At 39.4% G+C, this 27,182-nt stretch overlaps 1 protein-coding gene across 6 annotated transcripts in view; it reads left to right on the top strand.

The window, feature by feature from the left end:
- UBR5 (ubiquitin protein ligase E3 component n-recognin 5) overlaps positions 1-27,182 on the top strand; it is a 141,885-nt gene that overhangs the window by 22,329 nt on the left and 92,374 nt on the right. For all 6 annotated transcript variants that reach the window (XM_066379261.1, XM_066379260.1, XM_066379257.1 and 3 more), the window contains exons 2-5: positions 21,894-21,938; positions 22,274-22,355; positions 22,801-22,877; positions 24,026-24,145. In XM_066379261.1, coding sequence (XP_066235358.1) covers positions 21,894-21,938; positions 22,274-22,355; positions 22,801-22,877; positions 24,026-24,145 — 324 coding nt within the window. The remainder of the gene's footprint in view (positions 1-21,893; positions 21,939-22,273; positions 22,356-22,800; positions 22,878-24,025; positions 24,146-27,182) is intronic.

The following is a 27,182-nucleotide window of genomic DNA, read 5'->3' as shown; positions in this document are numbered from 1 at the left end:
CTTAACTGCTCCTTTGCAAACTTCCAATGGTCTGGTCTTCCTTTTTGGCGTTACCCCAGACTTGAGAGCTACCTGGTGCCTTCAGACCGTGGGAATGGGTCTGTTTAGTTTTGGCTCCCCTCCTGCAGATTTTAGGCTTCAGTTTTCCCTTGTCTATTATTTGCCACTTCTCTGCTTTCCAGTTTCCAAAATTTTGGCATCACGTGCTCGAATGCTGTAGCCTTCTCTTCTTTGTCCTTATAACTTGAAAATTCAGTTGTCCTTTTAGTGGGGTTGCAGGAGGTAGTGAAGATAAACACGTTTAATGAGAAGTCCTGTGCTAGGAAATGATGATTGTTTACTCTAAATACACTAGTTCTCCATACCCAGTGTCTGCTCCAGCTGCTGTAACAAAATACCGTAAACGAGATAGCTTAAACGACAAGCCTGTTCCTCACAGCTCTGGAGGCTGAAAGTCTGAGATCAGAGTGCTCTAATGGCCAGGCTCTGGTGAAGACCTCCTTCTTGGCTTGCAGATGACTGGCTTCTCGTGGCCTCACCTGGCCACGAGCAGAGAAAGAGAAAGCAAGTCCTTTCCGGTCTCTTATTATATATAAAGGCTCCAGTGTCATTATAAACCTAATTACCTCCCTAAAGATCCGGTCCCTCTTCAGACAACATCACAATCTATGAATGGAGGAGGGGGCAATTCAGTCTGTAGCACCCAGAGTAATTTTGATGTGATTCTCTCTTTAGTCTGTCTACTTTTTCTTTAATCTCTGCTCTTGTATCTGTGGTTTTTGGTCAGGGCCCTTTTGGCTCATAGAAGAGGCTTGAAGCTTGTTATAAGGCTTCATAGTAACTCCATTTTCCTTCTGAAAATGAGCATTCCACAGAGTGCAGGTTTAATAACTTTTCAAAATGTATTCAAGGCTGACTGACATTTTAATTTTAGGTGGCCTTCATTGGTCTTCATGCATGAGACATTATTCATCAAAATTTACTATACTCCGGGTTTGTGCTTTATTACCTTTTGGAAAAGTTTTCCTCCTTATTTTCTTCTACATCTGGTGGGGGGCCAGAAGAAAGGTTTCCCTTTACTTTGTTTTTTCATTAAGGTTTTGTTCAGAGCATGGAAGTTCTTCTGTACAACCTTCATTTTGTATGATTTCTTGTCCACATCAGGTAGCGAAGTGGAAGGGTTGGGTCCGTGTCCCTTTTATCTGCTGTCTGTTTACACTACACTTCCCTTTTTTTGATAACAAAAAAAAAATAATTATTTGATCACTGGAAAGTGGTCTATAGTTTGTCTCTGTTTTTTGTGTATTTTGATTTAGACTGCTCTAGTATTATCCACTGTTTAGATGACTTGTAAGAAAAATAAAATAATTTAAATTTTAGAATTATCTTTTTGGCTTCCTCAAGTGTTTTGGAGAATTTTAACTTTTAGATAGAAAAGAGCTGAGTATTTTTTGGTTTAATAGATAAATCATCATAAATATTTTTACTCGAATACACCCCTTTTACTGAAACAGAATTCCAACACCTGTCAAGGCCCGTTTCTAAATCCTGACTCTGTGCAGCCCTGGTCCTTATTGAAGCTGCTAACCAGGAGGAGTTCTGCCTTTGCGTAGTAATTTTTGCTTGGTATCTGATTTACTATTTTATTTTTTATTTGTTTTTGTAGATATTTTGTTTTTACAAGTAGATTGTGAACTACCGTACTTAAGATGTGTGGATCGACTCAGTGTTTCTCAATTTTACTTTTTTCCTCAGGCTTCCCATGTGGTAGTGCACACTGTCCTGTCTTCGTAGCTACTGCTCGCTAGGGGCTGTAACCCTAAGTGTGTAGCGACCCCTAGGTGGTCTGTTAGTCTCCTCCTCTCCGCAGGGTATTGTACAGTGCAGTTTACTTCCTGTAATACTTAGTGCTTGCATTCGGGGAGTATATGCTGATTGACTGGACCTTTGGCAGGTGTGCTGTGGTGGCAGGACCTGGGAAGGTCTTGCCTTGCACTCTCTCTCCTGCTTCTTAATTGAGTAATTACTGGTCAGCCACTTAACCTCTATGGTCTTCTGTTTTCTCAAATGGAAAATAAGAATACTATTATATCAAGGACTCCATAGGAATAAAAAAAAAACTGTGTTTGTTTCCCTGAGATCAAAAAAGTTTGGAAATGCTGAATTAAGTACAATTCTGTGCTGGCGCCAGTTTCTTTTTCTTTTTTTCTTCTTTTCCAAGTAAGAGGATGGGAAATAGATTCCTGCATGCACCCTAACCGGGATCCACCCAGCAACCTCCATGTCTGGGGCCGATGCTCTGCCCATCTGGGGCCATGCTAAGCACCTGGGCAGAGGCTTCATGGAACCATCCTCAGTGTCCTTCTTAGTGCCCGGGGCCAATGCATTTGATTGAATCAGTTGAGCCATGGCTGCTGGAGGGGATGAGAGAGAGAAGGAGAAGAGGCAGGAGGTGAGAAGCAGATGGTTGCTTCTCCTGTGTGCCCTGACTGGGAATCAAACCCAGAACATCCAAATGCCAGGCTGATGCTCTTAACACTGAGCAAACCGACCAGGGCCTGCGCTGGTGCAGTTTTCACAGTTTGTAGTTAGTGAGAAATTTTTTATTTTAGATTGTCTTTTCTACTTTAAAAATTTTAAAGTTTATTTTTATGAAATATTGGTAATAATAGTGTTTGGTTATTCTTGGCAAAGTGAAAAATTGGCAACATTATGGTTGTCCTTAAAATTTGAAGAATATTTTGTTAATCTGTTAAATCCAGTAGTCAGAGATAACATGCTTTATAGCTTTCAAGAGGGGTGTTAGTGAACGCCCTGGTTTGGAGACAGGTCTCTGCATATTTGTTAGATCAAGCTTGTTAATATTCCTCTTCAAAGTTTTTATCTTTACTAACATTTTGTATGTTTGAACTTTCAGTTTCTGATAGAAGTGTATTAAATTTCTCATTGGAGTTGACATTTTTCTCAAGTGATCAGTTTTTATTAAGTATATTTTTGAGGTTATGGTATTAGCAGCGTTCAAATTCATGTGTGTTAAATGTTCTTCTGGTGTATTATTCTGTTCTGTAGTGTCTCTTTACTCCTGTTAGAACTTTCTTTCCCTTCACTCTGATAAATTTTTACTTTTAATATGAAATATGAACATTTGAATAAGCAGATTTATTTCTACTATCTAAATTTCATATTTTCTGATTTTTTTACTACTTTTTTTTTGTTAGAGCTCTGGTTTTCTGCATTCTTTTCTTTCTTTCTTTTGATTTGGAAACCATAGATTGTATTTCTGGTTTTTTTTGGTGGTTAGTCTTAAAATTCTCATCAGTTACAGTGTTTTCTAACAAAACTGGGAGCCTACCCTAGCTTCCAGGATGAACCTGGTTCTGGTACCCAGTCTATCACTTAGGAACATTTTTAGCTTCATTTCCCTTCTGTGGAGATGTTTATCTTATATTTGATCTTAGCTTTGTCTTTTTCTTTTCTCTTGTTTTACAGTTGTCTTTTATAACTGTGTGTTTAGGAGAGGTTTTCTTAGAGTGAACTCATTGCGCCATTTCTACTCAAACTAATCTATCCTGCTGGTTTGCATACCTGTATATAATATTAAATAAACACTTGTTAATTGATGTGTCTTATACATTTTAATCCTTCTCTTTGTTTTGAGTTTTATTCACTTTTTTCAACTTTAGACAGAAAGGAGAGAAAGTGGAAGAAATAGGACCACTCAAACCTATGGAAGGGCTTTTTCACTGACTCTTCACATCAGGCTTGGTGGGGTGCTCAGTGATGGGAGAAGGAAGGATAGAAAATTTAGTCTGCTTCAAGCAACTGTAGGATCCTAGTGGAAATTGACAAGAATTATCAATAGTGCTCTCTTGTAGGCTGGCTTCATTTTAGGTTTTTAAACTGTTTTGCTCTCTAAACAATAAAGCATTGTATAGATGCCACTTATTTTTTGTGGTAAACAGGAGGGCTACCCTGTATGTTGTAGCTATGATGATGATGACTGAGTTTTGCAAAGCATTGCTATATTAAGTGCGAGGAGGGGAGACAGATTCCCACATGCACCCCAACGGGGATCCACCTGGCAAGTTCCCTACTGGGTGCTAGGCTCTGCCTATCTGGGGCCAATGCTTGGGCAACAGAGCTATTTTTAGCACCTCAGGCTGCAGAGTCATCCTCAGCACCTGGGTCCAACTCGCTTGAACCAGTTGAGCCATAGCTACAGGAGGCAGAGGGAGAGAGAGAGAGAAAGAGAGAAGGGAGAGGAGAAGGGGTGGAGAAGCAGATGGTCATTTTTCCTGTATACCATGACTGAGAATCATACCCACGACTTCCACACAGAACTTTCGCATGCCTGGCTGATGCTCTACAACTTAGCCAATGGGCCAGGGCAAGCATTCCTATTTTAACCTAGTGATTATTACCAGGACAGGTCTGAGATGGTGGCAATTACTGAGAGCACCAGGCTAGATCAGTGTAGTGTTAGGGCCTACCTCACTACTCCACCATCTCCCTCTTTCAGGAAGTTGAAGTTAATTATGAAAAGAGGTTAAGCCAATAAACTTGTTAGTGTGTGGTGATGCAAGATTAAGAACATAGTATCTCTAATTAGTAAGTGATTTTCAGGCATTAAGAAAAAACATGGAGAAAACTAGTAGTTACTGCCAATAATTGGTGATTGGCAGACAGGCGTAGATAGGCAGATCTTCATAATGTCTCCTGGGGTTAGCTCTCTGTCATGTTCACACACTATTTAAAACATTAAGGTTTTTTGTTTGTTTTAAGTGGTTGGGAGACAGAGAGAGTGGGGGTAGACTGAGTTGGAATGAGAGCCTCTCAGTCAGAAATGTTACTCTGTAATGGAGCCTGCCTGTTGAGTCAATGTGTTGCAAGAGGAAGAGTTGAGAGGATTAGTGATGGAGCCTTGAGGCCGATGGCCAGGGCCAGGCCTTGGTACGGTAGCTGTGTTCCAGAGAGGAGAAGTTTTGTTCATTTGTGGTTCATAGTGATAAAACCAAAGAGATCTGGTAGAGGCCTAAATTTGACTGGTGCTTTATATAGAGTTTTGATGACATTTGTTTGACTTCTTTGGTTTAGTTGTCTGAATTACACCTGTAAGACTGCTGTCCGGAGTAGAGGTCAGAGTGTTAAGAGCCCTAGTATGGGCACGTTTCAGAGAAGCCACTGTGCAGCTTTCAGCGGTCCTCAGGGTTTACCCATGAGCGTGCTTTCAGGAGAAGACGAGGTTGTCAGCCGGTTTGATTGTAAAGCTCATTTGATCAATCTGGCTTTATGGTAATAGAGATGCCTGGTAAGGTCTGCTTATACTGGAGAAGAAAAACGATACTGAAATTTATTGCTCTCCCTAAAAGTAGGTGATTTTGAATCATAGTTAAAAGTCTTTTATTTTTCTACTTAAAGGCATAAAAATGCCCGTTGCCATTTTATTTGGATTTAAAAAATTATCTGCTGAAGGTAGTTAGTATTTTTTTTTTTTTTCCTGAAGGTGGAAACGGGGAGGCAGTCAGTCAGACTCCTGACTCCCGCATGCGCCCGACCGGAATCCACCCGGCATGCCTGCCAGGGGGTGATGCTCTGCCCATCTGGGGCATTGCTCTGTTGTGACCAGAGCCATTCTAGCGCCTGAGGCAGAGGCCACAGAGCCATCCTCAGCGCCTGGGCTATCTTTGTTCCAGTGGAGCCTTGGCTGTGGGAGGGGAAGAGAGAGAGAGAGAGGAAGGAGAGGGGAAGGGGTAGAGAAGCAGATGGGCGCTTCTCCTGTGTGTCCTGGCCGGGAATCGAACCCGGGACTCCTGCACGCCAGGCCGACGCTTTACCACTGAGCCAACTGGCCAGGGCCTAGTTAGTATTTTTTAACAATGTAATTTTAGGCAGAATGGGATTGTTTATGCTGTTTAACTTTTTATCCTTTAAGTTGATTAAACAGTAAGGAAATTGGGAAATACTTTTTATTTAGATAAGGAGGGAAGACAGGAAAAAGGTAGTTTGTCACTCTTGAGCTCTAGGTTTTGTAGAGACTTTCTCTGGGCCAGGCACTCTCCTGGGTTCTGGGGCAGAGGGATAAGTAGGACATGATCCTGCCTCGGTAGCCAGGATCTCAAACCACTGTCTTCCGGTTCCGAGATCTTCCCAGACAGAATTCTATGTCCAACTTAAATTTGGGGAACATAAGATTAAGTATAGTTAAAGAGCTTTCTTTACTGTAGGATTTATCAGAGTCTTTAATGGGGGATTATGAATTGTGAATTTCTAAGGGGGGGTACTATTCTGAGCATTAATAAAACTTGAAACAGTAGGGTTATTAATATGTCCCTAAATGAACTATTCATCTTATGATTATTTTTAGCAATCCTTATGTGTACCTGTGGTAATTTCAGAGAAGTGCTTTGCATACCTAGTTGATCATCAGAGTCACGTTGGGCGCTTAGAAATGATTTTTATTTTTATTTATTTATTTTTACTTTTTATTAAGTGAGAGGCAGGGAGGCAGATAAAGACTCCTGCATACGCCCCAGGATCCACCCAGCAAGCCCCTACCAGGCTATACTCTGCCTGGCTGGGTCTGAGCTCTGTTGCTTGGCAACTAAGCTACTTTAGTGCCTGAGGCCGAGGCCATGGAGCCATCTGAAGTGCCTAGGGCCAATTTTGCTCCACTCATTCAACCCATGGTTGCAGAAGGGGAACTGGGTGGGGTGGAGAGGAGATGATTGCTTCTCCTGTGTGCCCTGACTGGGAAATGAAGATAATTATTTTAAATTTTGAGCTGATAATACATTTACATGTTTTAAAATTTAAAAAGTATACATAGGCACACAGGAAACGTTTCCCTCACTAATTTTTTTGTTGTTGTTGTATTTTTCTGAAGTGAGAAGCAGGGAGGCAGAGGGACAGACTCACACATGCGCCGGACTGGGATCCACCTGGCATGCCCACCAGGGGGCGATGCTCTGCCTATCTGGGACATTGCTCTGTTGCTACCAGAGCCATTCTAGCGCCTGAGGCAGAGGCCATGGAGCCATCCTCAGCCCCGGGGCCAACTTTGCTTCAATGGAGCCTTGGCTGCGGGAGGGGAAGAGAGAGAGAGAAAGAGAGGAAGAAGTGTGGAGAAGCAGATGGGCACTTCTCCCGTGTGCCCTGGCTGGGAGTCGATCCTGAGACTTCCACACGCTGGCTGATGCTCTACCATTGAGCCAAACAGCCAGGACCCTTCCCTGTTTTGTTCCCTGCTTGCCTACTTTCTTTCCTCAGAGGGGACTAATGTCACTCTTTCCAGAGGTATTTTATGCATGTGTCATAATTTTTTTAACCAGAATACAAATTACTGAGCCTATATTTGGAGATTTATGATACAGTAGGTTTGGGTGGGGCCTGGAAATATGTTTTTTAGATTGTTTCCTAGAGATAGTCATGATTAGACAAATTTATGGCACTATTATTTTAAATGGTACATACTATTTTGTATGTGAAAATTTTTCCAGTTCTTAAAACAACTCTGAAGCAGATATGGTAACAACCGTTTTGGCCAGGAGGTGAAAACATGAGAGCAGGGAATGTTAAATGACCCGCTCAAGGTCATATTCCAGCTTTTAATGGTGGAACTGGGGCTCAGTGCCCCAGGCTGCTTTCGGTTTTCTAGTTCTGACCAGGTCAGCACTAATCCTGCCCTTTCATGGCTACAGCGCTGATGACTGGACAACAACAATAAACGAAACCCAAACAAATGAAAAATTAATATAGGTGTTTATATCCAGTTCTTCCTATTTTGGTACAGTGTTAAATGGTAGACTGTTTTACTGCATTATTTGTCAGTAGAAGATGTCCCATGATTAGACTTTCTCTAGTTTGCATTTGAAGTCATTTAACCAGATAGGTTTGTCATGTCAGTTTCGGGCCCTTAAAGAGGCAGGCTGCACATAGACTTGTAGCTGTAATTTTGCTTCCTGATGAGCTCTTCTTTCCTCTCTTTGCTTCCATCTTCCTTTGGTCCCTTTAGCACATTTCCTTAACACCAGCCCAGATTACATCACAGAGGAGAGAGGTGGGAGGGAGGGAGAAAGAATGGAGACCGTTCTCTGAGTGGCAGAGACTGGGGGTGTCTCCCAGGACTGTAAAGGACTGTGTGATTTTCTTGTCTGTCTGGTAAACTCTTGGAATAATTCTCAAATAAAGCATTTCAAAAATTTCTCACAGCATTGCAGACCATTTGAACTAGGGTATAGTCCCCAGGTGGGTTATTTTGTAGGACAATATTTCTTTGGTGTGTTTAAAAAAACTAGTCTTGTAATATTGGTCATACAGCAGAACATATAAAAAAAACTCTTAGGTTACTTTGGAAAGAATAAAAAAGTTGTAAATCCACCATTCTGAGGCAGTGTATGAATGCTCATTTATTTGTTTAGCTATCCCACTATTGGCAGACAGTTCCTAAGGATTTACTGGGTGTCAGGTATGAGGGATTAAGAAATTAGGAAAACATGGTTATTGCCTGCATAGAGATTCTCTGGTAGTGAAAGACAGATATTTCATCAAGCAAATAGTTATAGTATAAGAAGTACAGTGAATGAAATATGCCAAGGTATAATTGGGACTCAAATGCCTAGGCCTGGAGTGAAAGGTGAGTTAAGGTTTCTCACAGTTTTTTCAGCCCAGCCTTGAGGGACTAGCAGCTAGATATGTAGAAGGCAGTGAGGATATGTTTATTCCAGGCTGAGGGAATAGACATGTACAAAAAAAAAATAGAGTATTTTGGGTATATAATTTAAGTAAGGCTTTAATGAGAGTCTAGTGATGTTTGGAGTATAGAGCCCTCAGAAGAGTGAGAGATGAGATTAGAGAGGTAGGGGCCAGAAGAGAAGGAATCTTTCATTCTTTGTGAAATAAATAACCCATGCACAAGAAACAAAGAATTATAGTGTGTCTACAGATTTCTAGTTCCAAGAATTCCCAGACTTAGCTGTCATTCCCTGCATCCTCAAGTTCCTACCAGATCTCAAGATTCAAATTGGGCCCTATTTAGTTTGGCAACCAGTTTAAGCCAGACTTGGCAGATTTGAAGCAGCAATACATATACTTTCCAAGCTTTCCAAGGATGAAAAATACAGTTTAGTAATAATGATAATGGCTGCCATTTTTTGAGAATTTAAATGTTTGGCTCTTACCAAGGCACATTACAGAATTGCCTTTAATCCTTATAGCAGCACTACTAGACAAGTGCTTTTACTCTATTTAACAGACCAAGCAACCTTCCAGGCTCTGGGAAGTTCAAGTAAGCCTTGCTCAAGGTTACAGAGCCAGGGAATGGTAGGGATGCAGTCAAACCCAGGTTTGTTTGCCTGACACCACAGCTCATTCTTTCCCTTCCACTGCTGCCCTTAACAGGACTGCAGGTGTTCCTGGGGCCCACGGAAAGGGAGCTCAGGAATGCAAAACGACCATTTGTAAGGCAGTAAAACTGTTATTTCATCTTTATGTTGAAAGGGCAACAAGAAGGAATCCCAGTAGCTCCAGATTTTAAAGAAGCTCTGCTAAATCTGATGGCATCAAGGTCCTTGGTCAGTAATATAACCCTCTAATTGTCTTGTTTCTGTGGAAAAATCAGATTTCATTACAGGCATTTTATATCAGTTTGCAGTTCTATCTTAAGGACTGGAGAATTTGCCAAATGGCACTGTTATTCTATGAAGTGTATCAGTTACCTCATGAGGCATTTGATTTGTATGTAGAGTTATAAATTGGGTTTGTAATGATTTAAATACATTATTTGCATTTGGCAGATACTTTATTTTTTATTAAGTGGAAGGCGGGGAGGCAGAGAGACAGACGCTTACATGCACCCTGACTGGGATCCACTGGGCCAGCCCTCTATGGGGTGATGCTTTGTCTATCTGGGACTTGCTCTGTTGCTTAGCAACCTAGCTATTTTAGCCCCTAAAGCAAGGCTGTGGAGTCATCCTCAGCACCTGAGGCCAACTTGCTGAAACGGAGCCATGGTTGCTGGAGAGGGAGAGGGAGAGAGAAAGAGAAGTGGGAAGGGTAGAGAAGCAGATGGTTGCTTCTCATGTGTGCCCTGACTCAGAATTGAACCCGGGACTGCCACATGTAGGGCTGAAGCTCTACTGCTGAGCCAACCAGCCAGAGCCATGGCAGGTACTTTTAATGAGTGATGTTGCAGATACTCAGAATGTGGATGTGGCCTAAGGGTGAAGAAAACCAAGAATTTTCTCTTGAAATTTGGGCTGCTGCTGAACTTTTTGAATGGGAGCTCTAAAGAAGTCTTCTCATCCTATCTGTTAGCACAGTTTATTCTTGTATGCATTTATAGTCTCACGTTAAGAATATGAAACTGATAACACAGAAAGGCTTATGAAATTTTCAGAAGAATTAACTTTTCCTACCAAATTCCTTCTTGTCCATTTGGCTTGTGTATTTCCCTTACTCTGTTTGAGCTGAAAATAACATGGTTAGTTTCTTTGAGATGTGTTTATCTTTCAAATGGCACAGTAGTTTGGAATTTTGATATCTATTTTATTAAAATGTTATTAATGACACTATATAGGAATTCCTAACCAGAAAAATTTTCCAGGTAGAGGAAAATTATAAGAATAATGTAATTTCTTTTTCGATCATAGTAGTCTATAGCATGAATTTTGTTATCTTAGGTTTGTTTTTTGTTTTTTTTAAAGATTTTATTGATTTTAGAGAGAGGAGAGGGAGAGAGAAAAAGAAAGGCAGGGGGAGGGAGGAGTCTTGACCTGGCAAGCCCAGGTCTAACCGTAGACCTAGCATTCTAGGCTGAAGTCTTACCCTCTGCGCCATCATAGGTCTGGCTTATAGAATTCTTTTAACGGTTTCAACTGAAACCATTTCATGAGGAAAAGTTAAAAAAATTGCCCACTTACAAAAATTGTTATTTTATGAATGTATAGTGTTTATTTAGAAGCTTCTTTTCTTTTTGGTCTTGAATGCATCTTGAAGGCTAATGTCCTGTATCAGTTGTTTAGAGTAAAGTGAACACATTATATAAACTGTCATTTTCATGAGCATAAAGTATGTCTAAGTCCTACCTATAATTGTTATTCACAGAGCTGACAGATGATTTTTTCCTCCACAAAAGCTGTCATTTGTGTGAATTGGGATCTTTAAGAGTAAAGTCAGATGTTTGCTACTTGGCAGTTTTCTTTGGCTAGGCAAAAAGTAAGAAAAGTCAGGCAGCAGTTAGAAATTGTCAAGTCAAATTTAAAGAAATAAAATATAGTTAGGATATATAGCTGAGCAAAGGTAAATTAGGGAGTAATGTAGAGGCTGAGATTTGAATTATAAGACTGTGATCAGATTATTCTTCACCAAGAAAATGCTCTTTTTCGGGGACATGTGAGCAGTTACAATCCTTCTGTGTCCATGGGTATCAAACCTAGGTGTCTACAGGTGCTAGGTAGGTAAGGACACTTCTAGGCACCACAGGGGAATCTAAGCTCATTTTACAGGGAAAGCTAGAAATCTGAAATTCTGTGTGAAATATTTTGATTTGAAAAGTTAGCCAAGAATCTATAAAAAGCTTGTCAAAATAGCCTGACCAGGCGGTGGCACAGTGGATAGAGCGTCAGACTGGGATGCAGAGAACCCAGGTTCGAGACCCCGAGGCTGCCAGCTTGAGCGCGGGCTCATCTGGTTTGAGCAAAGCTCACCAGCTTGGACCCAAGGTCGCTGGCTCTAGCAAGGGCTTACTCGGTCTGCTGAAGGCCCACAGTCAAGGCACATATGAGAAAGCAATCAATGAACAACTAAGGTGTCTCAATGAAAAACATGATTGATGCTTCTCATCTTTCTCCGTTCCTGTCTTTCTGTCCCTGTCTATCCCTCTCTCTAACTCTCTGTTTCTGTAAAAACAAACGAACAAAAAAAACCTTGTCAATTTAAAATATATTTGATTTAATATTATGGATCCATGTGTAGGCTGGCAGTTTGTTAAATTTCTTTGTATGTTTCCATAGTGTCCCCACCTACTTTTAGTAATTGTTTTCAGTCTTTGCATTTAAATCTTAAAGAAAGAAGATCTTTTATATCCCTACCCTTACTGTCTCCTTCTCCCCTATTGAAAGTCACTGGCAGGTGAATGCTAGACACCTTACCTCATGCTAAGACACTTAGTACCTCATGGGAGTTTAGTATTATCAGGGGAGGCAGTATTAAAAAATGTTTTTTCCTTTCTTTTCCAAGTGAGAGGAGGCGAGATAGAGAGACAGACTCCCACATGCGCCCTGACTGGGATCCATCCACCTGGCAACCTGCATCTGGGGCCAGTGCTCTCTGCTCATCTTAGGCCACGATCCCAACCGAGCTATTTTTAGCACCTGAGGCAGAGGCTCCATGGAGCCATCAGGCGATGCACTCAAACCAATCGAGCAATGGCTGCAGGAGGGGAAGAGAGGGAGGGGGAGGGGGAGGGGGGGGAGAGGTAGAGAAGCAGATGGTTCCTTCTCCTGTGTGCCCTGACTTGGAATCAAACCTGTGATAGCCACATGCTGGGCTGACGCTCGACCATTGAGTCAACCGGCCAGGGCCAGAAATTTTAATATGCTTTGTAGTACTTTTCTGTGTCCTTTCATATATAAACAGATTCATGCATGGCTAAATGATATATTCACAGTGCAAGACAGACCAGTGGATTTTAGTATAACAGCATAAAAAGTTCATTGATTGGGTTCCAGATTCTACATTGCAACCAACTTTTAAGAAACTGTCACTTGTTTGGTTTTGGTGTAGTGTCAAAGAATATCCTTTATTTAGAAAGCATTTTAAAGGTACATAGCTAAGAGGTTATTTTAGTTGACCTTTGTGGCTGTTTTAGTAAGAAAACAATTATTTTTTTCAACATCTAGTAATGGTGACTTGAATGGCACTGGTATTTTAAATTGCAGCAGTCTCAGAGTGTGGTCTGTGGACCCTGGGGGACCCTTAAGACCCTTTCATGGGCTCTGAGGTCAAAACTGTCTTCACAATAATACTGAGATTTATTTGTCCTTTTCACTATTTTGACATTTGTGCTATTGTTCAAAAGCATTGGTGGAGAAAAGAACAGCTTCTTAGCACGATGTATTGGCACCAATCAATGTATACTGAAAATTACTGTATTCTTCATGTTTTTTGCACCTGCAAAGGGGAAAATGCCAGTTCCACTTATGGGGGTCTTTGTTGAAGCAGTAAAATGATTAATTTTATTAAATCTTAACCTTTGAGTGCATGTCATTTTAATATTCAGTGTTACAAAATGAGAAGACCATCGGTTTCGTTAAGGAAACACGCTTTCCGTTGTTTTAGTTGCAAGTTGAACTATCTGTTTTCTTCATGGAATATCATTTTTATTGGAAAGAGTGACTGACAAACTATGGTTGTTCATACTTGGGTATTTGACAGACATTTCCTTGAATGTGAAGAAAGTGAGCTTGTTCCAGGAAAACAGCTGAAGCTATTTGTTGCCAATGATAAAATTGAGCTTTCAAGCAAAAATTAGAATTTTGGGAAATTTGTATCCATCACTGTGAGTTTGACACTGTAAATTAATAGTGACTTGAGCAGATGTGGTTTCGAAGACCTGCATAAGTCAGTAAACCAGTATTTCCTAAATGACCAATTCATGCTGATATAGACTCATGCGTGGGCAAAAGATTTTTTAAAAGTTTATTGATAGGTTTTAGATTCCACAGTACTCCTAGTCTTTAAGAAACTCACTTGTTGAGTTTTGGTGTAATATCAGAGAAGAGTATCTACAATATTCTGTTTTCTGTAACAACTTATCTATAAAGGGCCAGCTTTTCTTCACATACTTCAACCAAAACTGTGCTATGTGGCATAACGAATGCAGAAGCAGATCTGACAATCTATGTTATATTAGGCCTGATAATAAAGAGGCCCTCAAAAATGTAAAAACAGTCCCCCGTCACAAATATTTTTCAGAAAGTGGTTATTTTTCATAAGGTAATTTATGTCAATATCTAATGTGTTTGTTACTAAAATAAGTACTCAAAAATTTTCTCAGCTTTTATTTTAATGTTATAAATATTAGTGGATATAACCCACACAAAAGCTTTTTGGGGTCTTCAATAATTTTTAAGAGTAAAGTGATCCTGAGATCAAAAAGTTTGAGAATCATTAAAGTATGATGTGAGCAGTTGGGAATGGAGACTGTTGAGAAGACTTAAAGAATATTTGGGGAGGTGAAAAATAGGCAGCCAGAGATTCTGATTTTTTTTTTTTTTTTTTTTTTTTTTACAGAGAGAGAGTCAGAGAGAGGGATAGACAGGGACAGACAGACAGGAATGGAGAGAGATGAGAAGCATCAATCATCAGTTTTTCGTTGCGACACCTTAGTTGTTCATTGATTACTTTCTCATATGTGCCTTGACCGTGGAACTACAGTAGACCCCCTTGTTCGAACCAGTGACCTTGGGTCCAAGCCAGTGAGCTTTTGCTCAAACCAGATGAGCTCACACTCAAGCTGGCGACCTCGGGGTCTTGAACCTGGGTCCTCTGCATCCCAGTCCTACGCTCTATCCACTGCGCCACCGCATGGTCAGGCCTGATTTACTTTTAAAGAATTCCCTCCAAGGCATGATACAAGAAATAAACTTACGGTCTTTGCTTTCTTGAAGCCTAAAATCTTTTGTTTATGGTAAGATATTTAGTTCCTGTTTTGGTCATTAATCTTACTCCTCACTTTATTATTGTTAAATTTGAAAGTTTTCTCTGGTCAGCTATGATATCAGAAAAATTAAGGAAAAAATAGGGAGTTTTTAATATAACTAAATTTGGTTAATTTATATTCTAAGATTATTGCCTTCTTACATTTTTGGTATGAAAATGGGGCATAGTAATTTTTTTTCTAGGTGTAAGTTGTCAGTATAGCTGTATTCTCTCATTATCACCCATCCCCACTGCCATTTACTGTATGATGAAGTCCCAAAGTTGGAGAACCTATAATAAGAATTAAATTCAGGTACATGCAGTATGTAGGGCCAGTGGCTGCCACTATCATGGCCAAATAGGTTCTCGTTGGATTCGGGCAGACAGTAAAGAAACAGTGGAGTCAAAAATGGTGGGCCATTCCGTTTATTAAAGTCTTGCACGGGGCGACAAGCAAACAGGCAGGGAAAACACTTCCATTTCCTTCAGGCTCCCAAAGCCCTGATGTATTCTCCTGTTCCACAACCAGGAGAATCTTCTCCGGTTCCTCCTAGAATCAAAGGCCCCCAACAAGCCTCAGTAGGACTTCCAAGGCCTCTCAGCACTTTGCATCTGCACTCTTTCTTCTCTTCTCTGCAAACAGCTGCAAAACAATGGCCCCTCCCAAGCAGGAATGCAATCTGCAATTTGCAGTCAACAGCCCTGTTCAGAGGGCAAGTACACATGTGGCTGCCCAGCACCATTTTTTATAAAAGTGAGCAAACTCAAAAAATACAACTTTTACAAACTCATTTGCCCAACACAGTACAAAATGGCTGTCAAAAAATATCTGAAATTGAATATCCTGAAGTCCAGTTTCAGACATATAGTGAGAGAGTCATAAAGAGATGAAGAGAATCATCCTTAATGTTCTGGTGCTTCTTGCTTGGGCCAAGGCAACCTCGATCCTTCCAGACTCTTCCCTGCCATCCTCAGCCCTGTGGATAAAGGTAGCTCCTAATACTAAAGTCACAACAGGAGTGGGTAGGTAGGATGGAGCCCTTCACACAAAAACAAATTCACAGTGCAGCCTGAGGAGAAGACTGAGTTGATCCCTCCACCTTAGATCCTAAGGCCACCTGAAGGAGCTCCCCTGTGAGCATGCCGTAGGTGGTTTGCCATTAGCTTCCTCAGGACTGTGTGAAAAGGAATTTCGGGTTGGATGCCTGTTGGACTGGATTGAAGAAGCTAGCCGATGCTGGCACACGTGATGACCGTCTCAGCTTTGCTGGAAGGAAGCACAGATTTTTCCTCCAGTTACTGTGGCTGGCAGGTGGGACCACTATGTCACAGCTTGAATTTATTGATATCGGTGATAATGTGAACAGTTGGCAGCAGAGAAGCATTTCAGAGGTAGCAGTGTGCATAATATGGTTCAATAGTTGTGTAGAATAAATGATGTGTGAAAGACAAGGACTTACTTTCTGCATATAGTTAGGAAGGTAGGTGATGAGGTAGTGGAAAAGAACATGATCTCTGGTTACATATGGATTTGACTCTTAGCCTTACCAACTGTCTAGTATATAGTAGTCCCCCTCCCCCCCCCCCCCAAAAAAAAGTGCGATTTTCTTGCTTCTTGAGTTTTAGGCTTTAAGATTTCAAGGGTTTGCTTTTAGAGAAATGTAATCAATATTCCTACAGTGTGTCTTTTTCTACAAGACAATATCTGGGCAGAGATTTTTAATGTACTGCATTTGATTTTGGCAATAAGTGCCGCCTTTAACATGGATGACACGAGCTTTAAGACATTTTCTGCAGAAGTCTATGATTTAGTGTATGTAATCTTTACTGACTGTTGGCTGTTGTTCTTTATATGAGTTACTAAGCCATCACTCCAAAATAAAATTATATGGAAAACCTGGGGAGTTAATTTTGTTGAGCTGATCAGAAACTAATTCTGCCTCTGAAATGGATTGTATACAAGTATTATTGCACCATTTCCCACTATTGGAACTATATCTATTGAAGGGGTAGAGTAGGAAAAGACTTGGTAAATTTTATCCTGTCTTTGGAGTCTGAAGCTAGTTCAGACAGAAACACAAATGACTAAAATGTGTGTTACATTTTAGTAGACCATGAAGGCCCTATTGGAGGAGAGAATGAGGGCCACCAGGAAAAGTCTAGGGAAGAGATCGGGTTTGAGTTGGGGCTGAAATAACTAGGGGATTGGAGGAAACGTACATGGCAGATTATGCCACTTTCCACGATGAGGGTGATTATTGCTGATAAACATGAAATAAGTACTTTGTTTTTACAATTGCAGGTAAATGAAAGCAATTTTCTTGTAGAAGGTGGGTTATCAGGAATATCTTTCTTTCTTAGAAGATTGAAGCCTTTTAAGGATCTAGAAATACCTTTTTTTAGTTTTAGAAATTCAGCTAGAAATACATCTTCAGTACTTAGGGGTATGTGTGTCTGAACATGCGAGTGCGTCATGTGGCAGGGAGGGACAGGCGGAGGAGTATAAACTGAAGAGCGCTGTTGCCAGTTGAGTAGTAGCAGTGAGGAGATGAATTAATTGTCTTTGAAATTGTAATATTAAATGTGGAAACATTGTAGGGGATTTCAAGGGTAGCAATGAAATGCTAGGTTATATTGATTTCCTGCTTCTCTATTAATATCAGTTTGCTGTTACTTTACCTTAGTGCTTTAGAAAAAAAAATCGAGTCTCTAGATCTGTAAAATGTCTAAATTTAAAGGAATAAAATAGGTTATTGAATTAGAATATTGAATACGTCATTTTTTTCAGCCTAAAGGGGTAGGGGTAGTTTTTAGTAGTTAAATCAAAGAGCAGGACACCCCTGCATTTTGATGGTGGCCTTCATCTAGGGCAGTTTTAAAATGTCTTTCTATTATGAATAGTGAGAGATTTTTTTCTTTGACAGTCTTTCGTGAAGATACAAACATTAGAACTATTCATTAAAAAGAAACACCCCAGGTTGTAATAATGCTCATTCTGGCCTGGGTGGTGTCTGGAGGTGACCCATGGCATTGTGTCCGAGTTGGCAGGAAGGCGAGTATTGCAGGCATCTCACAAAGGCTCTCCGGTGTTCCTGAATGAGATTAAATACTGAATTATGAGGTTATTTCATGATGTTATACGGTACTCTTAAAATTGTTTTCTGTCACAACCACCTGTAAATATTTATTCTGAAATGGAATTAGCTGAGCTGTAGGGTGGTTTTCCTTTTATTTTAAAAATGGGGAAAACTTTTGTCAATATTGCTGTGAGAGGAAATATAGTTAATAACTTTAAGCATTGTAGCTTTTGGAGGAAGGCCTTTCAAAGTAAACGAGGGCCTCGCCCTGGTTGGTAGCTCAGTAGAGCATTGTCCCGATATGCCAAGGTTGTGGGGTCCATCCTGTATAAATAAGTGGAACAAATCACTGTTTTTCTCTCTCCCTTTCTGTCTTTCTCTCTCTAAAAATCTAAATAAAAATTAAGAATAAAAAACAAAGTCAATGAGGGCCTCATAATTTTGTAGAGACAGTCAGGATTTAGTAAATTTAAGTGATAGAGGCTTGGCTTGCAGTGATTCTGTGATTTGCATGTCTGCTGAGGAAATGCAAAAGCGAACTAAATACACATTTATAGTTTATTTCTTTTTTTTGCTTGAAGGTTTCTTTGTCACTATTAGCTGGGATTCATGTGAATTAATATGTAGGTGGCCAATTTAGTCATAACTGTTTTGAGATTTGGAAGGATGATACATTTTATATGAATTTTGGGATTGAATATAAGAAAAGTAAAAAATTTAATATTTGAGGAAACATACTAAATAAGTGTTCATGTAAAATCAATTTATATATGGAAGTTTCAGATAGGTAAGATGAAATTCAGTATGACAATAATAAGTGCTATTTCCATAAAAACATTGCTTATATGTCCTCTCCTGAGACATTTGCTTTCACACATTCTAAAGAATTTTAGGACTGAAAAGAACCAGAGATGACAATCTTTCTTCACATAGGTGAGAATTTGAGACCTGCTGGGTTTAAACCAGCTGTTTAATAACAGATGAGGTGGGAGAAATCCCCAGATTACTTGCTATCCAGTGGGTATTAGTTCCAGTACAAGTGGGTGTACATCTCAGATGTGGTTAGGAGTCTGCCATGATTTTTAAGATTAGAAAATTTATTTGATGGCAGTAACCATTTCCTGTGTCCTCTTATAATTCTGAAATTTGCTGAGTTCTTTTGTTATTAAATATTTTCTAGCATTTTGATATCTTCAAAGCCTATTTTAGTTTTATAAATATTATCTACTTAGCATGATATTTGGAACCATGAAAGGAGCATTCATTCTTAATTTTAGTTATTTACTAGCTCAGAAAAGCTTTAGACAAATTTATCCCCCCCAATACTGTATACTTTGTGAAAACTCTAGAGATGGTGGTGAGCTAAGAAAAAATAAATGGAAATGAATGGGTTAAGTTGTAAGCCAGTGAATAAGTACCTTCTGAAAGTGTCACTACTATGGTTTCTGGGATGTAAAACCTTTCTTAGGCCTTTCTCATACTGTGGCCCTAGTTGGGTGAGAAGTTTTGTATTACTTCCAGTAAATGCGGGCGGAGGCCAGTGGATGCCCCTCCCTCTGCTCGGGGACTTCTGAAGGCTGTGACTGCTCAGAATGGAGCTGGGCAGTTTCACGCCTTCCAGTTTTTCTCCCCGATTTTTAGTCAGCCTTCTCTCAGAGCCCATGAGTTCCACAGAGCATGATGACTCTTAGGGTTTTGTCTCAGGTGTGTGCCTTGTAAAAATGAGGAAATGAGTTTGGTGAAAAAGGACCAGTGAAATTCCAGGACCAATGAAAAAAAACACATTTTTGTTAATGAAAATATACTCCTCACTAAAACTAGGGGATTTTTCAAAATGAATATGAAGTGATTAAAAAAAAGCATTTGATTTTTTTTATTATTAAATTACATCAAAAAAGCAAATGACAAGTCAAAGAAAATTGTTCTATTAAGCAAATGAGATGCAAAACCAACTTTTATTTCATCGGTGTATATGCACTATACAAAAGGCTGAGAGTACTGGAGTATCTGCACCTTCCCTGATCCCCTGATTTTTGTGAGCAGTGTAAATTTAACACCACACTGCAAAAAGGGAAAAAATGTGTTTTGGGGGGGGGCCAGTGTCACATGTGATCGTGCTATCCTTTGGGAGCGAGAATAGTCACTAGTGAGTACCTACTTTTTGGGAAAGGTTTAGGAGGATGATTCCGTTTTGGGCAGTGACTGTACATATTTTAGTGTTTGAAAGATGCTCCTCAGCATTGAACAGAGAAGTACAGGCTAAAGTGAAGTTGAGGGTCAACTGGCTGTTACTAGAATCTCTTACTGAAATAGAGTATTTGCCGGTATATTGTGTGATTCATGGCAGCTTTTCGGTCCTAAAACTGACTGTAAGGTGTGATTTTTGATCATGTATTCTACTTTTATCTGTTAGTACAAATGATTGAAATTTGATTTCAAGTATTTTTGCCACTTTTTAGAGAGCATAGTTTATGGATTTTCATGTTGATTTACTGTTCTAATTTTTCCCCATGGCTTTCTAAAATTGAAAGTTTCCTTTTAACAGATTTATTTTGGACAAAGTTTGGAAAGAGTAGGCAGTTGTTTTAGTGACTTCATAGAATTAAACTCTTAAAATCTTTATATTTGATTATATCTTTATAAAATTCCTTAGTTTGACAAATGTTTAAATGGGTGTTACATTATTTTATGTTCAAAACTTTCTTTGAGAGGAACAGCAAAATCATAATAGGTAATATGAGTTAATATTTTAAAATGCAGCTCTGAGATTTTTCTAGGAATATTTAGTACACTTAAAAATGGGAGGGGTTATCCTTGTTTTATACATATAGACAAGGAGGTTTTAATTTGTGCAGTTTTGTGTTATTATAAGGCCCTTTAAGAATTTGAGACTATGCCTTAAGGCTTCTGGGCTTTTTCTGCTTCATTGTATTAAATTCTTAATAGATTTGTGCTTCCCATGTATTTTTATTTCATGATATACATTTACATTCAAGAATCTCTTGACAGCCCTGGCCGGTTGGCTCAGTGGTAGAGCGTCGGCCTGGCGTGCAGAAGTCCCGGGTTCGATTCCCGGCCAGGGCACACAGGAGAAGTGCCCATCTGCTTCTCCACCCCTCCCCTTCTCCTTCCTCTCTGTCTCTCTCTTCCCCTCCCGCAGCCGAGGCTCCATTGGAGCAAAGATGGCCCGGGCACTGGGGATGGCTCCTTGGCCTCTGCCCCAGGCGCTAGAGTGGCTCTGGTCGCAACAGAGCGATGCCCCGGAGGGGCAGAGCATCGCCCCCTGGTGGGCAGAGCGTCGCCCCATGGTTGGCGTGCCGGGTGGATCCCGGTCGGGCGCATGCGGGAGTCGGTCTGACTGTCTCTCCCCATTTCCAGCTTCAGAAAAATACAAAAAAAAAAAAAAAAAGAATCTCTTGACATATATAGCATAGTATTTAAAAATTGGGTTTTCCATTGGGTGTTGATTCATATTCCAGCTCTACTATCACATTTTGTTATATAAAGTATAGACAGGGTTTGGGAACCTATGGCTCGCGAGCCAGATGTGGCTCTTTTGATGGCTGCATCTGGCTCACAGACAGATCTGTAATAAAAGAAATAATGTTAAAAATATAAAACATTCTAATGTATTACAATCCATTCATTTCCTACTGCTCATGTCATGGTTGCGGGTGGCTGGAGCCAATCACAGCTGTCCTCTGGGACACCACCAAATTTTTATTGGATAGTGCATAACGTATACGGGTCGTTGTATGGCTCTCATGGAATTACATTTTAAAATATGTGGCGTTCATGGCTCTCTCAGCCAAAAAGGCTCCCGACCTCTGGTATAGAAGCTTTAGTCTCCTTGTGTATAAAATGGGGTTAATATTATTATTATTGATGTTGTTAATGGGATGGTGATGGAAGGAAATTGCAGAGTCGACTTGTGATTTTATGTGTGTGTGTGGGGGGAACAAAAATCAAAGAAAATATAAAAACATTCTTACCATAGTAAATATTATGTATGCTACTGTTAGAAGTCACCGAAATAATGGTGTAAGTTCTTATCAAAATAGCATTGTTTTGTTTACAAAGGATCTGTACATTTGGTTTATTCATGTTTCATTTTTAAAGGTTACGGGAAGTTTCGGAGAAACTGAACAAATATAATTTAAACAGGTAAGAGTTGTAAGATATTGAAAACTTTCTGAAAAGGATGTTTATAAGGAAAAAGAACTCATTTAGGTAGCATCTGTTAGAAATATTTTAATCTAACTATGAACTTGTTACGGGTTGGGTTCTTTTAAAAATTTGGCATACCAAGGAGCTATAATGACTATGAGGATAAAATTATTCTTCAGTTATTACTTTAAAATATGTAAATATTAAATGTTTAAAACAGGTTTTGTCAGCTTTCTTCCCTTTTATTAATTGAATAAAATAAGAAAACAACTCTGCAATGTATTTACCATTGACAAAGTAATTTTACTTACTTTTTTTTTTTTTTTAACCAGCCATCCCCCTTTGAATGTATTGGAACAGGCTACTATTAAACAGTGTGTGGTGGGACCAAATCATGCTGCCTTTCTTCTTGAGGTACATTGTTGTTTGCTCTGAGATACACAGTTACAATACAACTGCATCATCAGGGTTCTTTCTTTTTAACCATGGAAAATAGCAGTTTCTTGCAAGAGTTATTTTAGAGATTACCCAGTTCCAGTTCCCTATTGTGTAAATTCTCTGGCTCAGAAGAAGCTTAAATGATTTACTAGAGCTTGAAACTAATTAGTAACCGAATGGAGAAGTTCCTGATACCCAGTCATTTCCTTACTCTGATTCTATTAAATTGAGATATTTAAAATTATTTTTACTGGTTTCTTGGTAATGTGTATAAAACATATTTCCCCAGCTTAGGAGTGAGCACTTTCTGGATGGGAGCTTTATTTGTTGTCTTTAAAAAATTCAAATTTTAACACACATTTTTACTTTGGAAATTTCATTCATTCATTCATTCATTCATCCATTCATTTATTGCTTTTAGGATGGTAGAGTTTGCAGGATCGGTTTCTCAGTACAGCCAGACAGATTGGAATTGGGTAAACCTGATAATAATGATGGGTAAGATATGTCCTTTCTATTTAATATTTAGTACATAAAGCAGGGGTTGGGAACCTATGGCTCGCAAGCCAGATGTGGCTCTTTTAATGGCTGCGTCTGGCTTTCAGACAAATCTTTAATAAAAAAAAATAATGTTAAAAATATAAAACATTCTCATGTATTACAATCCATTCATTTCCTACCGCTCATGTTCATGGTTGCTGGTGGCTGGAGCCAATCACAGCTGTCCTCTGGGACAACTCCAAATTTTTATTGGATAATAAGTAACATACACGGTTGTTGTATGGCTCTCATGGAATTACATTTTAAAATAAGTGGTGTACATGGCTCAGCCAAAATGGTTCCCAACCCCTGACATAAAAGGTATTATTTTAAACCTGTATTTTGATTTTGGTCACTCTCAAGTTAAAAAAAAAAAGCATTGTAGAAAATAAGACACTTAAAGTAGAGTAAAATGGTTACTTTGTAGTTTGATTTTAATTTATATGCAAGCAGTGATTTATAGCTAAAAATATTATCATTAAAAGTGACAGCAGAATCCTGATCACTTCACAGAAATAGGTTGCCAGGAGAATGATATGTATTTGGTAAGTCCCAAGTCAGATTTGCTTTTTGATTGAAATTAACTTGTTAGACCACGTTTCTTTCTTTGTTTTTTTCTTTTTAATGTTTCAAATCAAGTAACTGAGTTTGAAAATTTTGGTCTTTAAAAATGATGGCATATAAAACTAATTGCTAGACAATGTGTGATGAATTTCAATTTACTTCTAAGGAAAGCATGATTACTTTAAGAAATCTAAAGAATAATTCGTCTGTAGTTAAACCTTGAACATAGTTTCAACCAGTAGAGAACCCAATTTACTTCTAAGGAAAGCATGATTACTTTAAGAAATCTAAAGAAAATTCGTCTGTAGTTAAACCTTGAACATAGTTTCAACCAGTAGAGAACCCTAGATTGTTATGAGGTTACAAGTTGTTAGACTTGCCCTTTGATGTGAAGTATACATTTTAGTAGGATTAATCAGAGAATACTTGGGTTGGTATTTTACTACAGGAAGTCCCAGAGTAGCAAGACCTGGAAATCCAGGCTTGTTCCTAAGGCAGTTGGGGACTATTCTGTGATTGTTCTATGTTATGTTATTTCCCAGGTCAAAGTTGAACAGCAACTCAGGGGCAGGGAGGACCTCGAGGCCTGGTCGGACAAGTGACTCCCCATGGTTTCTCTCAGGTTCCGAGACTCTGGGCAGGCTGGCAGGCAACACCCTGGGGTAAGTTGTGGCCAGATGATGGCAGCCATTGGTCTGGGCCAGTGCTCTGAGTACTCTCACCCTGAGTGCTTGTCTTCAGTATTATCTAGTGAAGGAAGGAGGAAACTCTCCTGAACACTGGACAGGAGCTCATGTTGCTCATGAAGAGCCACCATAATTAACATGATCATACAGGCTAATTACAGTTAACCCAGGTTCTTGATCTTTTAAAAATTTAAAATGTTAACATGTATTTCTAATGTCATTTATGTCATTTAACAATTTCAGTGATACTGTCTTTGGTTTTGTGACTCATTCTTGGGTAAAAAAACAAGGTTCTTTTTCTTTCTGGTATCCAAATCTGATAGTTGTTTCTGAATTAATTTAGAGAGGTGTGAAATTCATGTAACTAAACCTTAAAGCCTTTTATAAAGTTATTTTTGCCTTTTTTTTAAAAAAAAAATTGAGGTATAAGTGACATATAACTTCATGTGTACAATATAATCATTTTATACACTGCTCACAAAAATTAGGGGATATTTCAAAATTAATGTGAAGCGATAAAATATGCCCTAATTTTTGTGAGCAGTATATTTGTATAGGTACTATAACTCAGAGTAAATTGTTGGTTTGGTTCCAGACCCTTGCTATAAAGCAAATATTGCAATAAAGCGAGTCACATAAATTTATTGGTTTCCCAATGGATGTAATAGTTCTGTTTACATTATTTTTAGTCTGTTAATTGCAATAACATTATGTCTGAAAGAACAATTAATTAAAAATACTTGCTAAAAAATGCTAACCATCATCTGAGCCTTCAGGAAGTCGTCATCTTTTTACTGGTGGAGGGTCTTGCCTTGTTGATGGCTGCTGACTGATTAGGGTGCTGGTTGCTGAAGGTTGGGGTGAATGTGTTAATTTCACTGAATTTTGCCACATTGATTGACTCCTTTCATGAATGATTTCTCTGCAGCATGTGATTCCTTCTTTTCCAAGTGAGAGTAGGGGAGATAGATAGACTCCTGAGTGCTCCCTGACCAGGATCTACCTGGCAACCCCTGTCTGGGGCCATGCTTGCAACTGAGCTATTTTTAGCACCAGAGGTGGAGGCCATCCTCAGCACCTGGGGCTGATCTGCTCAAACCAATCAAGCCATGGCTGTGGGGGGGGGGGGGCGGGCGGTGGAAGAGACGCGGGGGAAGTGAGAGGGGGAGAGGTGGAGAAGCAGATGGGTGCTTCTCCTGTGTGCCCTGACTGGAATCAAACGCAGGACATCCACATGCCAGGCTGGTGCTCTACCACTGAGCCAACCAGCCAGGACCATGCGATGCTCTTTGATAGCATTTTATCCACAGTAGAACTTCTTTCAGAATTGGAATCAATTTTCTCAAACCTTGATGCTTCTTTATCAACTAAGTTTATGTAAAAGTCTCAAGTTTTCTTATTTCAGTAATTTTCATGGCGTCTTCAGGCTCCACTTCTAATTCTAGTTCTCTTGCTGTTTCCACTACATCTGCAGTTAGTTCCTCCACTAAAGTCATGAACCCTTCAACCCTCAGTGAGAGTTGGAATCACATTCCAAATTCCCGTTAATGTTGATATGTTGACCTCTTCACATGAATCACAATTGTTCCTAATAGCATCTAGGATGGTGAATTCTTTCCCAGATCCACTAGGAGGAATCAGTATAACAACTATAGCCTTAAGGAGTAAGGCTTATATAACAAGGCCTTCTTAAATAACAAGACCTGAAGGTTGAAATTACCCCTTGATCCATAGGCTGCAGAATGGAAGTTGTGTTAGCAGGCACAAAAACAACATTAATCTTATACATCTCCATCAGAACGCTTGGGTGACCAGGTGCATTGGTAATGAACCAGTAATATTTTGAAAGGAATCTTATTTTCTGAGCATTAGGTTTCAACAGTAGGCTTAAAATATTCAGTAAAAAAGGCATGTTATAAACAGATGTTCTATCATCCATGCTTTGTCATTCCATTTTGAAGCACAGGCAGAATAGATTTAACATAATTCTTAATGGCTGTAGGCTTTTGGAATGGTAAATGAACATTTGCTTTAACTTAAAGTCACCAGCTGCATTAGCCTCTAATAAGAGAGTTAATAAGTGAGTCAGCCTGTCCTTTGAAGTCAAGCATTTACTTCTTTTAGCTGTGAAAGTCCTAGATGGCATCTTCCAATATAAGGAAGGCTGCTATGTCCGCATTGAAAATCTGTTGTTTAGGGTGGCGACCTTCATTAATTAGTTTAAATAATCTTTTGGACAACTGTGGCATCTACACCAGCACTTGCTCCTTCACTTGCACTTTTATGTTATAGAGTTGGCTTTTTTCCTTAAACTTCGTGAACCATCTCTGCAGGCTTCTTACGTTTCCTTTCGCAGCTTCCTCACTTCTCAGCCTTCATAGAATTGAAGGGAGTTATGGCCTTGCTCTGGATTAGCTTTTGCTTACGGGAATGTTGTGGCTACTTTGATGTTCTATTCAGACCACTAACACTCAGCTTCACGTTAGCATTAAGAGTTTTCCACTTTCTTATGATTCTACCCTGTTCATTGCAGTAGCACTTTTACTTTATTACCTTCAAGAACTTTTCTTTTGCATTCCCAATTTAGCTAATTGCTTGGTGGAAGAGACTTTCAGTTCATCTTGGCTTTCAACATACCTTCCTCACTAAAGCTTAATCACTTCTAGCTTTTGATTTAAAGTGAAAAACATGCAACTCTTCTTTACCCTTGAACATTTAGAGGCCATTTTAATAATTGGCCCAGTTTCAATATTGTTGTGTCTCAGGGAATAGGGAAGCCTGAGTAGAAGGGAGAGAGGTGGGGCTAGGTGGATCAGTGAAGAAATCAGAACATACATTTTTTTTTATTAAGTTCATTTATATATATAGTTGAGTGAATCCTTTAGCTCCTTCTGCGCTAGCAGTAGTAATAGGAAACATTCCTCTCTGGTCTTTATTAAAATATTATATATCTTCTTTTAATATTATGTACACAACTAACATAAGAACCAGGTATGATAAAGAATTCTGAAAA

Source organism: Saccopteryx leptura, chromosome 3 (assembly GCF_036850995.1).
Source record: "Saccopteryx leptura isolate mSacLep1 chromosome 3, mSacLep1_pri_phased_curated, whole genome shotgun sequence".
Taxonomy (NCBI): domain Eukaryota; kingdom Metazoa; phylum Chordata; class Mammalia; order Chiroptera; family Emballonuridae; genus Saccopteryx; species Saccopteryx leptura.
Note: the sequence above shows the minus strand (reverse complement) of the source record. Positions and strands in the feature narration are given on the sequence as shown.